This window comes from Dipodomys merriami, unplaced genomic scaffold (assembly GCF_024711535.1).
Source record: "Dipodomys merriami isolate MVZ:Mamm:240054 unplaced genomic scaffold, mDipMer1.0.p SCAF_114, whole genome shotgun sequence".
NCBI lineage: Eukaryota > Metazoa > Chordata > Mammalia > Rodentia > Heteromyidae > Dipodomys > Dipodomys merriami.
The window spans coordinates 4,011,887-4,026,654 of NW_027202427.1; the positions used below are offsets into that span (position 1 = coordinate 4,011,887).

General features: G+C 41.6%; 1 protein-coding gene across 4 annotated transcripts in view; it reads left to right on the forward strand.

The window, feature by feature from the left end:
- The window catches only part of LOC138822751 (MICOS complex subunit Mic25-like), a 222,252-nt gene that overhangs the window by 112,382 nt on the left and 95,102 nt on the right, over positions 1-14,768 (forward strand). For all 4 annotated transcript variants that reach the window (XR_011370612.1, XM_070015695.1, XM_070015696.1 and 1 more), the window contains exon 5: positions 12,472-12,555. Coding sequence is in view for 3 of the 4 variants with exons in the window: in XM_070015695.1 (XP_069871796.1) it covers positions 12,472-12,555 (84 nt within the window). In the remaining variant the exon portion in view is untranslated. The remainder of the gene's footprint in view (positions 1-12,471; positions 12,556-14,768) is intronic.

A 14,768-nucleotide genomic window follows, 5' to 3' on the forward strand; every position in this document is an offset into this window, starting at 1 on the left:
ACATGTGGGGAAAGTGGGAAGTGACTGCTGCTCACAGACTTTCCTTTTGGGGGTGAAGAAAGCATTTTGAAATTAGCTGGCAGTAATTCCACAACCTTGTGAATAGTGTAAAGATCATTGCCTTGATGGTTTTGGAAGAATGAATTCCACATCAATTAAAACAATTTGAAAAGCTCAAAACATGGTTTAGAAGGAAGTCATAGCAGTTGCCCTGGTGGACATAGTATAAGAGAGGATGCACAGTGTAAGATGGAAAAATATACATGGTTATGGAAACTGGCACCTTGTCCCAGAGCACCTCCTATCAGTGCCAAGAGCAGAGATTATTGCAGATCATCCCAAAGTTATATTTGCTTTTAAGATTTGCCTTTTTACATTAAAAAGCTGTAATCCATATTTGTGAATAGGTATATTTTCTTTTCTGATTGATATTTAATAATAACACTTCTATTATCCTAAAAATAATTCTTGGCTGACATTTACTTTGAATAAATTATATAAAATTCTGCATTTGGTGTATTGTATGCATAATCTAAATTAACTTCACTACAACCTCATGACATATAGATGCTGTTAATCTCATTGGATAGATTAGGAAATTGTGGCTTAGAGAATTTGCTGAAGCAGGAAGTGACAGAGCTAGGATTCAGGTCTAGGTGTTCCTGACTGTAAAGCCAGGTCTCTTAAGCCCCTCTCCTCTGTTAAGTTTTAGAATTAGAGAATGCTATGACCAATGTGTAGCAAGGATTGTGAGAAACATATTTTGGATGTGTGGTGGGTCTCACAAGGTCTTTGAGATGTAATTGTAACTGCCAGGTTTCTGTTGGTATGCTCTAGTGCCTTGCTACTCAGAGTAATTCTCCTGTGAGTTTGCTAGAACTGTGCAATATTAAGCTTCTCCCAAACCTGCTAATTCAGAATCTGCCCTTTAACAAAAATCCCAGGTGACTGAAACACACTGTAAACATTTGAGGAACACTGTTACAATGCAAGTTCTTAGAGATATGCAGCATAAAGGACAATGCTTTTTACATGATCAAACACTGAGTTCAAGGCGGGATAACTGGGTAGCAATACAGTACAGTTGGCTATCTGGGAGTTAGGAACCTGTCTTGGTAGAGATGCAGCACAGTTGGCTATCTGGGAGTTAGGAACCTGTCTTGGTAGAGATGCAGCACAGTTGGCTATCTGGGAGTTAGGAACCTGTCTTGGTAGCCTTGTGTGACCTGCAGCAGGTCATTGAATCCGAGTCATATGTTCTTAGTACAAGAAACGAAGAATTTGCGAAAGAAATCCCAAAATGAATAAATAAATGATTTAAAGCCATTAATTTGCTTCTTCAGTTCTTATTTTTGCATGTAGAGATTTCATTCTTTCAATTTAAAACTTCAGGTTTTTGAAACTTATTTGACGTAGTTGTACATATTTATGGAGAACAATGTGACAATTTGAAACAAGTATACAGTTTGTAGTAATTGAAATTTTTATTTTTTAATAGCTTAGAGATTTAGGAGAACATATTACTAAACTAACCGAAAGAATGATTCATTTTACTAAGGTTCAGCTCTAAAATGTAAGTACTCACTCAGCTCTAAAATGTAAGGCACTAGAAGTAATATCCCCATCACATTAATCTTGTTAATTTTATTAACCAAAGATTCTTAATCCTTACTTTTTTCCTCTGCTACATTAGGGGAGAAGCATTCAGTAAGTAAGTGACTTTGTATTTTGTATATGTTTCTATTTTGAACATGTCTCATCCAGGTAAGGAATTTTCTTCTAGTTTGTTACCTGCTTCTTCTTGTTTCTTTGAAATGACCATATGATTTTCCTTATTTTATCTGCTTATGAGTTATAGCAACCTTTGACTCCTGATATAAGCCTCAGTTTGTCATGGGGCATCTCTGCTGAAAGAATTTGGTTAGAGATTGTATTTCTTCTGTAAATACTAGCTACAGTTAATAAATAAAACCATCTGGGCTGAGAAATTCTTTATACAGTATAGACTGGGAAGGTGGCTTGGTGGTAGAGTGCTTGCCTTGCATGCATGAGGCCCTGGGTTCAATTCCTCAGTACCACATAAGCAGAAAAAGCCAGAAGTGGTGCTATAGCTCAAGTGGTAGATCACTCGCCTTGAGCTGAAGAGCTGAGGGACAGTGGCCAGGTCCAGAGTTCAGGGCCCACGACTGACAAAAAATAAAAAAAGAAAGAAATTCTTTAGAATATACTTTGCTTTTGCCTTGTAAATCAGTGAAAATTATGTATTTAAAATAACCAGGTAATACAGTTTTTTTTCTTATATCAGTTAAACAGAAAGTGGAAGTATATGATTTTTGTATTTTTGTTTCTGCGTTAATGATGTCTTGATGAATTGGTTAGTTGAGCTTCTAATTTTTAATACATCTGGAAATTTTCATCCATGGCTCTCCAGATTCAGATGTATATTCACATAAGGTATACCACTTGATAGTGAAACAGCCCCCAGCCACTGCACTTGGTTCACTTTTTAGGCTTTCATTTCAAATATTATACTCTAGAACATACTGTGTTTTTTCTGTGTGTTGGGTTTTTTTTTTGTTTTTTTTGTTTTTTTTGGTCGGTTGTGGGGCTTGAACTCTGGGCCTGGGTGCTGTCCCTCAGCTCTTCAGCTCAAGGCTAGCACTCTACCACTTGAGCTACAGCGCCACTTCCAGTTTTCTGGTGGTTAATTGGAGATAAGAGTCTCACGGATTTTTCTGCCTGGGCTGGCTTTGAACCATGATCCTCAGACCTCAGTCTCCTGAGTAGCTAATATTACAGGTGTGAGCCACCGGCACCTGGCTGAACATATTGTGTTTTATCCCTTTCAACTTCTTATAGCTCAGGTTATGTGTCTCAGTGTCTGTTTCCTGTGCCCTGAGAGGAATGTGTGTATTGCAGCTGTTAGATGCAGAGTCCTATAAATGTCAATTGGGTCATGTTGGATGATAATATTGTTCACCTCTTTTATATCCTTATTGATTTTCTGTCTACTTGTTCTATTAATATTTTGAGAGTAGAATATTAAAGCCTTCAACTATGATTGTGGATTTGTTTCTACTCCTCATTTGTCTGTCAAATTTGCTTTATATACTTATGAGGTTTATTTAGAATTATTATTTGTCCTTGAATAATTTTCTCTTTAATATGATGAATTGCCTTCTTTATATCTGGTAATATTTTTAATTTGAATTCTCCTTTATCTGATGTTAATACAACTGTACCAGTTTTCTTATGCTTAGCATTTACTGAGCATTATATACCTTCTCCCATTCTTTTTTTGTTTCCAATCTTTTCATATTGTATCAGGTGCACATAGTTATGGTTTTGCATTTTCATTGGCAGAATGCTGTGTCCTCCCTCAAGATGTCTATTCTAATTTCTGGAACCTGTGAATATGTCTCCTTACATGGCAAAGGAAACTCACAAGTCCTCTGAAATTAAAGATATGTGTTGAGAAGTTGTCTTTTATGATCCAGTATAAGTCAGGGGTCTTCATAAAGGGAAAGAGGGAGTCAGAAGAGTAAGAAAAGAGGATAAGAGGAGGGTGGTAGAGGGCAAGGTGATGTAATGTTCTTGAACTAGTAGGGAAATAGAATCTTCTCTGGAGCCTCCAGAAAGTAGAGGTCTGTCACACCATGGTTTTAGCCAAATAATTAGAAACTTCTGACCTCTAGAATTGTAGGAGGATATATTTATTAAGCCACTGTTTTTTTTTGTTGTTGTTTTGTAAAAGCCATAGGAAACTAATATAGTAGTTAAATGGTTTACTTTTTGTTGTTGTTGTTGCTGTTGCTGTTGTTGTCGGTCGTGGGGCCTGAACTCTGGGCCTGGGTGCTGTCCCTCAGCTCAAGGCGAGCACTCTACCATGTGAGCTATAGCACCACTTCCAGCATTTTCTGTTTATGTGGTGCGGAGGAATCGAACCCAGGGCCTCATGCATGCAAGGCAAGCACTCTACCACTGAGCCACCTTCCCAGCCCAATGGTTTACTTTTGTCATTGGATTTAAATCTGCCATTCTGATGTTTGATTTATTTGTCCCATTATTTCTTTGTTCTTCTCAATTCTTTTCTCAGAGATTTGTTTTAGGAAAAGAGTGGAGATGAATCAATGAATTCATCTCCTCTATTGGTTTTTTATTTGTGTCTTTTTAAATTACTTTTTTTAGATTGCTGTAGACATTACAATTTTTTAAAGATTTTTTAAAAAGCTGTTTGTGTTAAAAATATATTGCATTACTTCAAGAATTATTTAAGAACTTTATAAAGGCATCCTTCTTGGATTTCTCTGAATTTCAGAGATCTGTAATCTGTTGTCTTTAATAAATTTTGGAAATTCATGGGCTTTATCTTCTCATTCTTTTATTTCTTCATTCCAGTTACATGCATCCTTTGGGCATTTGATCTTAACCTATAGATCCTGGGTGCTTTGTTCCATTTTATTTTTTTTTCTTTAAAAAATTATTGTTATTATAAAAGTGGTTACAGAGGGGCTACAGGTACATAAGTCAGGTAAAGAGTACTTTTTTTTCGGGGCGGGGGGAGTATGTTACCCCTTCCCTTGCTGTCTCCCAGGTTTCCCTCCCATTCCCACCCACAAGTTACCTAGTTCATTTTCAACATAGTGTCCAGTGAGTACCATTGCTACATTTGTTCATCCTTTGTTCCTCCATTTTGGTGTCTCCCCTTACACTTCCCAAAACATATAAACTAACAGTACAAAAAGGAAAGAAAACAAAAAAAAAAAGAAAGAAAGAAAGAAAGAAAGACCTGTTTTCATTTCCTGGATATTTTTTATTCTTTTATTATATTTTGGTTTGGATGATGATTTGTTTCCAAGTTCATCCTTTCCTCTGCTGTCTCAATACAGTATGATAATAACCCAAGATTTCATACTATACCATTTCTAGCATGTTAGTGAAATGATAGAATAACAGCCTCTGAAAATCCCCTTCCAGAGATGAAAATACTGACAAAAATAGTCAGAATCTACTTTTTCAGAACTCAAAATTAACCCAGAGCTTATGGCAATCCAGGAGCATTTGTTCAAGAAAAACTGGAGACTTAAAGAGTTAGAACAGCAAAGATTTGGGCCATCTTAATTTGTCCTACTCCATCCTTCCCCCTACAGCCCATAGGCAGCAGGTCAGCCTGTAGCCTGACAGCCATAGGAAGGGTAAGGGGTTGGAGTTCTTTCAGAGCCCCATTTCCAGTGAATTGCCCTTGTTTTTCCTGTCTGCCAATTCCCTGGAAGACCCCACTTGCAAGGCTGTATTTATTTGACCTAATTGCCAACCACCTTTTCTCTGAAGACACTTGTCAAAACAACCGGAGGCAATTGTTGAACATTATGGCTGTTTGAGGAGGTAGATATCAGTTTAGGAAAACAATAGGATGACCAGGAAGGCTAGAAAGTGGATTCTCCATAGGAGGCTTTGAAGTGCTCCTACATATTTCTGGCAATCTAGGCAAGTACACATATAGGGGTGGTATACAAGATCTCAGAGATCCATACCTAGACACATCATAATCAAGATGTCAGAAGGCAAGCCAAACAAAATGTATTGAAGATTGCAGGAGAGGAGTGATTTATAGAGGAGCAATTCCCAGTAAGATTCAAGCTGATTTCTCCTCATATAAAAGTAGAGTTTCTATCTCTATGGAGTTTCTCCATAACCTCACATGCGTCATGTATACCTTTCTCTATACATCTAGAACTAATAGGTTAGCATAGCTCTGTGCAGTTCCTGTATGTTGATCTAACATTTGGGCCATTGGTGGTCTGATTCTCTTTTATCATTATATGGTCATTATTTTTTTTCCTGCCTTCCTGTCTTCTTCCCTCTTCCCTCTTCCCTTCCTCCCTTTCTTCCTCCCTTCCTGCCTGCCTACCTGCCTTCCTGCCTTCTTTCTTTCCTATGTACATATTTAACATATTTTATTGAATGTTCAAACTTTTGTATAAATGGAATGAAACACTAATACACCGGAATATATATATCTAGTGAAGGTTTTGTGTGTGTGTGTGTGTGTGTGTGTGTGTGTGTGTGTGTGTGTGTGTGTGTGTGTGTGTGTGTGTGTGTGTGTGTGTGTGTGTGTGTGTGTGTGTGTGTGTGTGTGTGTGTGTGTGTGTGTGTGTGTGTGTGTGTGTGTGTGTGTGTGTGTGTGTGTGTGGTGGAATTTGAACTCTCTGCCTGGGTGCTGTCCCTGAGCTCTTCAGCTCAAGGTGAGTGCTCTACTAGTGAAGGGTTTTTTTTTGTTGTTGTTCTTTAAGACAGTTACAGAGTTTCCTGTAAGTAGCTTATGGTTGAGCATTCTTTTATCCATAATGATCATCTTTTTCCTCTATGTGTGAGATTAATCAGTTTACATTTTGTGTTTGCTATTTACTGCTAATTACAAAATCAAGTAGCTTAAATCAATGAGTATTCATGTGTGGTGGTGTCTGGTGCTTGTGGGCCAGATATCCAGGCATGGATTAGTAAGTGGTTCCTGTGCCTCCAGGTTCCTCACAGTGCTTTTGTTGAAGTGTCTTCTTGTTCTGTTGCCTCTGAAGGCCCCACTGGTAGGATCCTCAAGCCCACTGGTGACTTGCTACCAGGAGTCAGTTTCTCATGGGCTGATGGTCTGAGGGTCTCAATTCCTCATCGGCTATTGGCCAGTGCAACCCACAGTTTGTTACCACACAGGTATCTCCATAGGCAGCTCATTAAAACAGAAGCTTGTTTCATTAGCATGCGCAATCATAGAGAGTGGAAAGAGAGTGTGAGCCAGACAGACATCACTGTCTTGTGCAGTCACACCTCAGAAGTGACATTATGTCCCATTTTTTATCTTGAGGGCTGGGTGAAGTAGTCACCAGGTGCAATACCCACTGGGAATCTCATGCCTGAGTGCCAGAAGCCAGGGATGGTCGGGAGCATTTTAGCATTTAGTAGCATTTGGGATGACAGACTTACTTGTTTCTACAATTTCATTTGGTACTTTCTGCTTACTGTCTCCATCGCTATTTTTCTCCATGCTCATGTCCTTCTCCTTACCCCCACATCTTGCTCCCTGTGTTCTCTTCCTTCATCTTCACTCTCACTCATGTCCACATTGCTGTCCTTTAACCTGCCTGTTGTTCTGACAGACTCTACCTCCTGCCTCTGCTTATCCCTTCTGTGTTCTTCCCTGGAAGTGCCCATTCCACAGGCCTGGGCCATCCAGACCTGGCCTGGTTCCCACCTCCTCTTGCATGCTCTTAACCTTTGTCTTTCTTTGGTTCATATCTCTGAACTATATCCAGGTCACCCTCAGCTTTGGTTTGTCTTGTCAGTTTATTTTTTTTTTTTTGAAGATTTAAAAGATCTAATATTATGTTATGGGATTTGCCCATTTCAAGTTTGTAACTTCTTTTTTATAAATCACAAGTTATTCCTTTATCTTTTTGAGCACTTTAAATGTATATATTTAAAATTCTTTATCCATGAGAAATTTTAATACTGGCTAGATATTTGATGACATGAAATAATTATTGTTACTTTTAAAATTTGCAATCATATTCTGGTTCTCCTTATCTTTTAGAGCAATATATTGAAGGATGCACAGTGAAATAATTTGCTGTAAAATACTTGTTGATAAAGAGGATAGAGGGTGGGGCTGGGAAGGTAGCTCAGTGGTAGAGTGCTTGCCTTGCATGCATGAGGCCCTGGGTTCGATTCCTCAGCACCACATAAGTAAAAAGGAAAAAGCCGGAAGTGGTGCTGTGGCTCAAGTGGTAGAGTGCTAGCCTTGAGCTGAAGAGCTCAGGGACAGCGCTCAGGCCCAGAGTTCAGGCCCCATGACCCGGGCCCTCCGTCCCCCCCCCCCCCCCAAAAAAAAAAAAGAGGATAGAGGGTATAGTTGAAAGATCTTAGTTTCAGGTTGTTGAAGCTTGTTTGGTTATGTCTATCTGCACTTACTCTGTTTTGTGTTTACATTATAAAAGTGGTTTTAAAATCTTCTGTCATATGGTCCCATAAAATTAATTTCATCGGGAGTGATTTCATATTTCAGCTGTTGAATTGCTGGTAGCCTAATTACATTTTTGCGTATTTGAAATTGGCTTGCAGGCTTATTTTGAGTAGGCAGTTTGACTTTTGTTGCTTTGCTTTTCTCTCCCTTTCTGCATGGCCTTTTCTTACTGCCTGACATTTCCCTTGTTGCCTATATGGTATCAGAAGGCAGACCAAATTTGGCTGCTCTTTCTGAAGGTCTCCATAGTAGTGCTGGGGACCCTGTAGAGTAAGAGCTGAGTCTGTGGGTTCTGGGTTCATTGGTGCTCCAGGGCTAGTCTGTCGCCTCTCAGCTGCCTAGGTTTATGCAGACAGCATGTGGATCTGATCTTTGGGAATCTTTAATGTCCATTTTTTAATTCAGAAGGAGCCCTCATCTCCAGCTGTCCAGTCCCCTGTCTCTGTGGAACATGGTTTATTCCCATTCTGAAGGATAGAGAGGTCTCGGCTGTTCCTGAAGCCCAGCAGGCATGTAGCTTCTGCCCCACCCACTGCTTTTTGTTTCTCTTCTGTGTTAGACACTTTAGTTTTGTCTTTGAACCAGGCCATGTCTTTTTGGTGGTCTGCTTTTACCTGCTGTTGCTCTGTGTTTGGAGCAGTGGTGGTACATCGAAGTGTGAACACACAGTGCTACCTGGACTAGAGGAGCGCCTGACCAATCCACTGAAGGCTCCTGTGACCGTTCAGACTCCTTCCACTGTCTTTGCATCAGATATAACATACTTAATACAGCATCCTATTTCTCAGAAGACTTTTTTGGAAATCTCGAACAAAATAGCAACCTAGTACCTCAGACTTGTTTTATCTTATGGTCTCTTTAGCATGTATCAGTCTCTGAAATTATGTGAGAGAGAGAGAGAGAGAGAGAGAGAGAGAGAGAGAGAGAGAGAGAGAGAGAGAGAGAGAGAGAGAGAGAGAGAGAGAGAGAGAGATTCGTGGGGCTTGAACTCTGGGCTTGGGAGCTATCCCTCAACTCTTCAGCTCAAGGCAAGTGCTCTACCACTTGAGCCACAGCGCCACTTCTTGTTTTCTAGTGGTTTATTGGAGATAAGAGTCTCACGGAATTTCCTGCCCAGGCTGGCTTTGAACAGTGATCCTAAGATCTCAGCCTCCTGAGTAGCTAGGATTACAGGCCTGAGCCACTGGTGCCTGGCTCTCTCTCTATTTTTTTTTATTTTAATTTTTACTTTTAGTTTTTTGTTGATCATGGGACTTGAACCTGGGCTTGGGCGCTGTCCCTGCTCTCTTTGGCTCAAGGCAAGCGCTTTACCACTTGAGCCACAGTTTTTCTAGTGGTTTGTTGGAGATGAGACACTCAGGACTTTCCTGCCCAGTCTGGCTTAGAACAGTGATCCTCAGATCTCAGCCTCCTGAATAGCTAGGATTATAGGCGTGAGCCACCAGCAGCTGGCTTCAAATTATTTTATTTATCTGCACACACATTTACCTCTCCCACTGGGATCTAAGCTCTGTGAGAACAGAAACTGTCTCCTTGGTCTCCCTGGTATCTGCAGCCCCTTCACAACCATGTCTGACATAAAGTAGACACTCAGAAACATGCTGAGAAGTTCCTGAGTCAGTCACTGAGGCCTGCCTGTGCTCCTTGATTCTAATGTCATGCTGAGAGTTACATTTTGTGTGGCCTCTCTTGAGTGCTAGGAAGCAGGTGTTAGACTGTTGAGCAGCTGTGTCAAGTGACCCTTTTTGTCTGCTGTGTTTCTTGACTTACCATTCTAAATCTTTGGGTATCTGTTCTGACTGGACACTAACATCCAGATATTTGCATCACATTCTCTTTGCACTGCCCTTTTTCACATGTCACCTCAGTGGCTGTCATCAGTCATGAGATTTCTTTATAAACCTTAGAGGAGATGAGAGCTGGCAGGCAGCACAGGGTAGTGGCAGAGGCGCAGTGTAGGTGGACACTTGCTGGTCTCGAGGTATTGGAGACATGGCATAGAGCTTCCAACCAAGGGGAAGACAGACTCATTCCTTTCTAAAAGCTCGTTATGTCTTTACTTGACCACTGCCTAGCTGTGTTATGTATTGATATCAATAGAAAAATGCCCTAAATGTTCCCTAATTGTCCTTAATCCTCCTTTTTCTCCTTTCTTCTTCCTTTTTTGCTCTTCCTCTTCTCTTCAGGTGGTACTGGGATAGAGGGCCTTAAGCTTGGTTGGCAAGTTCTCTATAATTTAAGCCACTATTCTAGCCTTTAAAAATTGTTTTTGCTTTATTTATTTATTTATTTATTTATTTATTTATTTATTTATTTATTTATTTATTTATTTATTTATTTTGTCCAAGTCTGTCCTTATACCAAGAGCCTCCTACCTTCCTGTGTAGCTGGGATTATAAGCACATGCCAACTGGGATCTTGCTAACTTTTGCTCAGGCTGCTTAGAACTATGATCCTCCTACTCTGTCTCCAGAGTAGGTAATATTAAAAGCATTTACACTCAATCTTCAACCTTTCTTTTTTGTGCGTGTGTATGCGTAATCTTTCTCTCTGAGGAAGTGCCAGTGATTGGGCATCTCTACTGAGTACTTTAGTTCTGCATCCCATGCCATCTTGTTGGCACAGACTTGGAAGCTACTGGCTGAGTGTTGTGGCAGCTTCTGCCCCAAAGACGGATCATAGATGTCATTTAGATACAGGGTAAATGCATGGATGAGCCTCCAAGTCCCTTCTGCCCCAGTTGCCCCTAGTGAATAGTAGGTGAAGAGGCTCAGGAGGATCTTGCTTTCAGATGTCATGTCCCTGCTTGACTGGAATGACTGGTTAGAGAATGGCAGGCCCAGGACTCTGTGTAGTTCTCTTTCCTGGCTGTAACAGTATCAAATGAACTTCTTCTTTGTTGCACCAGGATTATTCCCAGTTCATTGCTGGGCTGTTGAGAGACCCGGTACGATTAGCTGTGCTTGTATTACTGGGACATAACCTTGACATCCACTTTGAAAGATCTCCAAGATCTCCAAGATATTTCGAAGCACTTAACCTTAGTAGTTTGTGTTTGACTTTGCAGAGGTGTTGGCATTCTAGAGGCCTTCTTGGCATTTTTAGGTATTCTATAGCATCTGGGGAGCAATAGTTCTACTTTCCCTCCACTTGTCAGGTAAGGGAAAACACAAAACATGGAGGGCAGCTTGATCAAGGCTACACTACGAGTTAAAGCCATTGTTACAGCTCCCATCTCAGGACACAGCCTGACACCTCGCCCCGCTGGCCAGGCACTCCCTGGGGCAGTGGCTCCTTCCTCAAGCCTTTCACCTGATACTGTGCATTAGTAGGGTTTTGGTCAGGTCCTATTGCTGATGGTTCCAACAGGTTCCAGGCTGGTATCACTTCCAAGGAGATGGGTTTTCAGCAACTTCCATTTTTATCCTCTCTCATATTTTTGCAAGGTTCATACCCAGGTGCTGATACCATCATATGTTTTAGAAAGAAAAGCTCAGGGCTTAGTCACCAGGAACCCAGGCCCATGCTCAGGCAGACTCAAGCCTACCATGGGGCATGACCATTGCTGCAGGCCCAAAAGCAGTTCAGGAAAGCTCCTGAGTGGGTTTAAAGACATGGACATCCCAGTCAAGGTATTTGTGCTGCTTTTCTGCCATGATTCTGGTGATCTTTGTGAAGGCCTTGAACTATTCTGTATTTCTTTTCCGATTTTCCTGAACTGTCAAGCAGTCCTGTGGTTCTGGGGAATGGAGATAGTTCTATTCCAGTTTACACACTCTGTCAGAGGAAGCTGGGACTTCTGTGGAAGTCATCCATTTAACCTGGACTAAAGCCCAGGTCTGCTACTCCAGGTTGCTTTCCCTGGTTAGCTGAAGCTGCTCCTAACTACTTGGGTGCTTGTTCTCTATCCTTACTGCTCAGGCTGTGGGCTAGTGGCATGAATGCTGCAAGTGTCAGGACTCCACAGCCTGGTGCCCAGCCTGCCCTTCCACACCATGGGACTCTCACCCAGCCACAACCTATCTTGACAAAGGGTCAGCCTCCAGCTCCTCTAGAGCAACAGAGCTGTGGATCAGTCTTTGGCCTCTCTGTTGTGTCTGTTTCCTCACCTGTAGTGGGGGATTATAATAACCCTGCCTGCCTCATGGAGGTGTTGGAAGGAGCATGGCAGACAGTCTGTGGGAGGCACATGAACAGCACTTGGCAGATAGTAAGCATTCAATAAACGTTAGTGATTATCATCTGCAAAACGGTTTTAATAATTACCTACCTTGAAGGGTTGTTGTGAAAATTAAGCATAATATATGTGAACGATCTGCCATATTGTGGGGTTTTGGGTTCATTATTGCTGTTCTACTCATTCTGAATATTGTTGTGAGCAGAAATGTCAGTCTCCTTCTCCCTGCAGCCTCCATTGTGGCTGGCGGCTAACACAGGCTTTGTTCTCTCCCAACTAGGCCAGGGAGCTGGAGAGCAGAGAGGCAGAGCTCCAACGCCGGGACACCTTCTACAAAGAGCAGCTGGGGCGCATCGAGAAGAAGGTAGGCCGAAGATTGGCTTCTCTCAGAGGCCAGGTACCATAGGTACCCAATCAGGATACACCACCATCATGGGGAAAAGAGAGCTGAGGCCTAAACCCTCTGGTCCAAATGCCTGTCACCCTGTGAACACGCCTTCCCGCATTCCGCAGCCAGCACCGCAGTTCCAGCCTTTCAACAAGTTACATTCACAAAATAATTGGTTTTTAATTGGCCTGGTTTTTGTTGAATGTGGCTGGCTCTGCTATAGTTCGATTTTAGAAAAAAATTAACTTTCACCACAGGGCGGTGCTGAGAACCAATACACCTTTCTTACTTCAGTTAAGCTGCATTGAGTAAAAATAATAATAACGTGAAGTCTTGCTATACAAATACATTAATGTTGTATTATTGATTTTCTCCTGGGAGCAGGGAAGATCAAAGTGCATTGCTGCTACACACTCACTGCTGTTCTAAAGACAGGCCTTTGAAATGAATGAGATTTAAAGACACATCTCATACCTTTAAAAAATGCCTATAATAAACAGCTGAGGAAAATTCATTGGGTAACTTGCTTACTTGGGATGGGGGTGGTTAATTTGTTGATTATGACAGATTTTCCAAAGAAATGGCATAAAACATGGAGGAGAGATGGCTGAGAGGCTAAAAAAAAAGTTGTTCTCCTTCATGCCTGAGACAGCATGCCAAGCAACCTGAGCCATCAGCTTATTGCAGGCAAATCTTCGTGAATCATTTGTCACGGTTTGGAGCTTTGAAATTGACAGTTTGCTTGAAGGGCTTGATTTCCACAGGGGCTTTCTCCAATGCTGTGCCACAGTGGGGTCTGGCAGAGATGTGGATCCTAGATTCCCAGACAGAGGGGACAGGAGGAGGGTAGCCTTCTGTGTGTACACACACACACACTCTCTCTCTCTCTCCTTCTCTCTCTCTCTCTGTCTCTCTCTGTCTCTGTCTCTGTCTCTCTCTGTCTCTCTGTCTCTCTCTCCTTCTCTCTCTCTCTCTCTCTCTCTCTCTCTCTCTCTCTCTCTCTCTCTCTCTCTCTCTCTCTCTCTCTCTCTCTCTCTCTCTCTCTCTCTCTCTGTGTCTCTCTCTAGCACCTTAAGGAAAGAGTCAGGATTAACCACAGGAACCCCTGAGATGCTGATGGTGGTCCCCACTGTCTCTGAGCTGCTTGCAAGTGGCCCATAACAAGCCAGTGCTTCACAGAGCAGGCTCAGGCACAGGTTTGACTGTAACTTGCGGAATGACAAAGATTGTGATTTGAGGTCCCAGAAAAGGATAGAAAAACTCCACCAGCCAAAGCCCTAATTATCACAGTTGCCCATATGTTCACAGGCACAGATTTTTTTTTCAGCTTTGGTCTCCTGCTGTGCTTCTCTGTGTCACTATCTCTGGGCTTGGCTGCTAGAAGGATGTGTACACATGTCTTGTTGGAGAAGGAAGGGCAATAGCCTCACCACATTTTTTCCTTCTCCTATTTTCTCTTCTTGTCTCCCATTTCTACTTCAGTTTTCTCCTGCAAAACTAGTTCCCTGCTTTGCAGAAGGAAGCTAAGCCCTTCATTATGTATTCCTCCCCTCCTTTGGTAATGTGGAGTCCAGACTCCTTATGCATGCAGATAGGAGCTTTTGGGAAAATGGGAGGTTTTCTTACATCTTGTGGACAGTTATTAAATGCTTCCAGAAGGAGGTGCAAAAACATACTTTCCACCTCTTAAACACAGCATTTTGCTCTCTGTAGTGAAAAGGGAAAGCACCTTCACATCTCAGGAAGTAAGATTGGGGAGGGAGATAGCAGGGATTACAGGGTGCTGCAGAAAGAGGGGAGAGGCAGAATAATAAGGCTTAATTATATTAGTTTTGAAAAAGGTTTTCAATCTTTTCTGTGGATAATTTTATCCCTGTAATGGCTGAGAAGATGGAAAACACAGCATTCAACAGTCTTTTTTATTAGCTGTTGCTTTTATACAATTTGATTTTCATTTGTTGAATACTCTTAGATCTTGACATTTTCAGCTTCCTTACACATAGCTCCAAGATCTTCCAAGCATCATGCTCCTTCCTTTCCCTTCCCCTCCCCCTCCCCCTCCCCTTTCTCTTTTCCTCTTTCCCCATCTCCCTGTGTATCTCTGTGTCTCTATCTCTGTGTCTCTGTCTGTCTGTCTGTCTTTCTTTTTCTCTCTTTTGTCTTTATTTCTTCATTTCAAGTTTGGACAT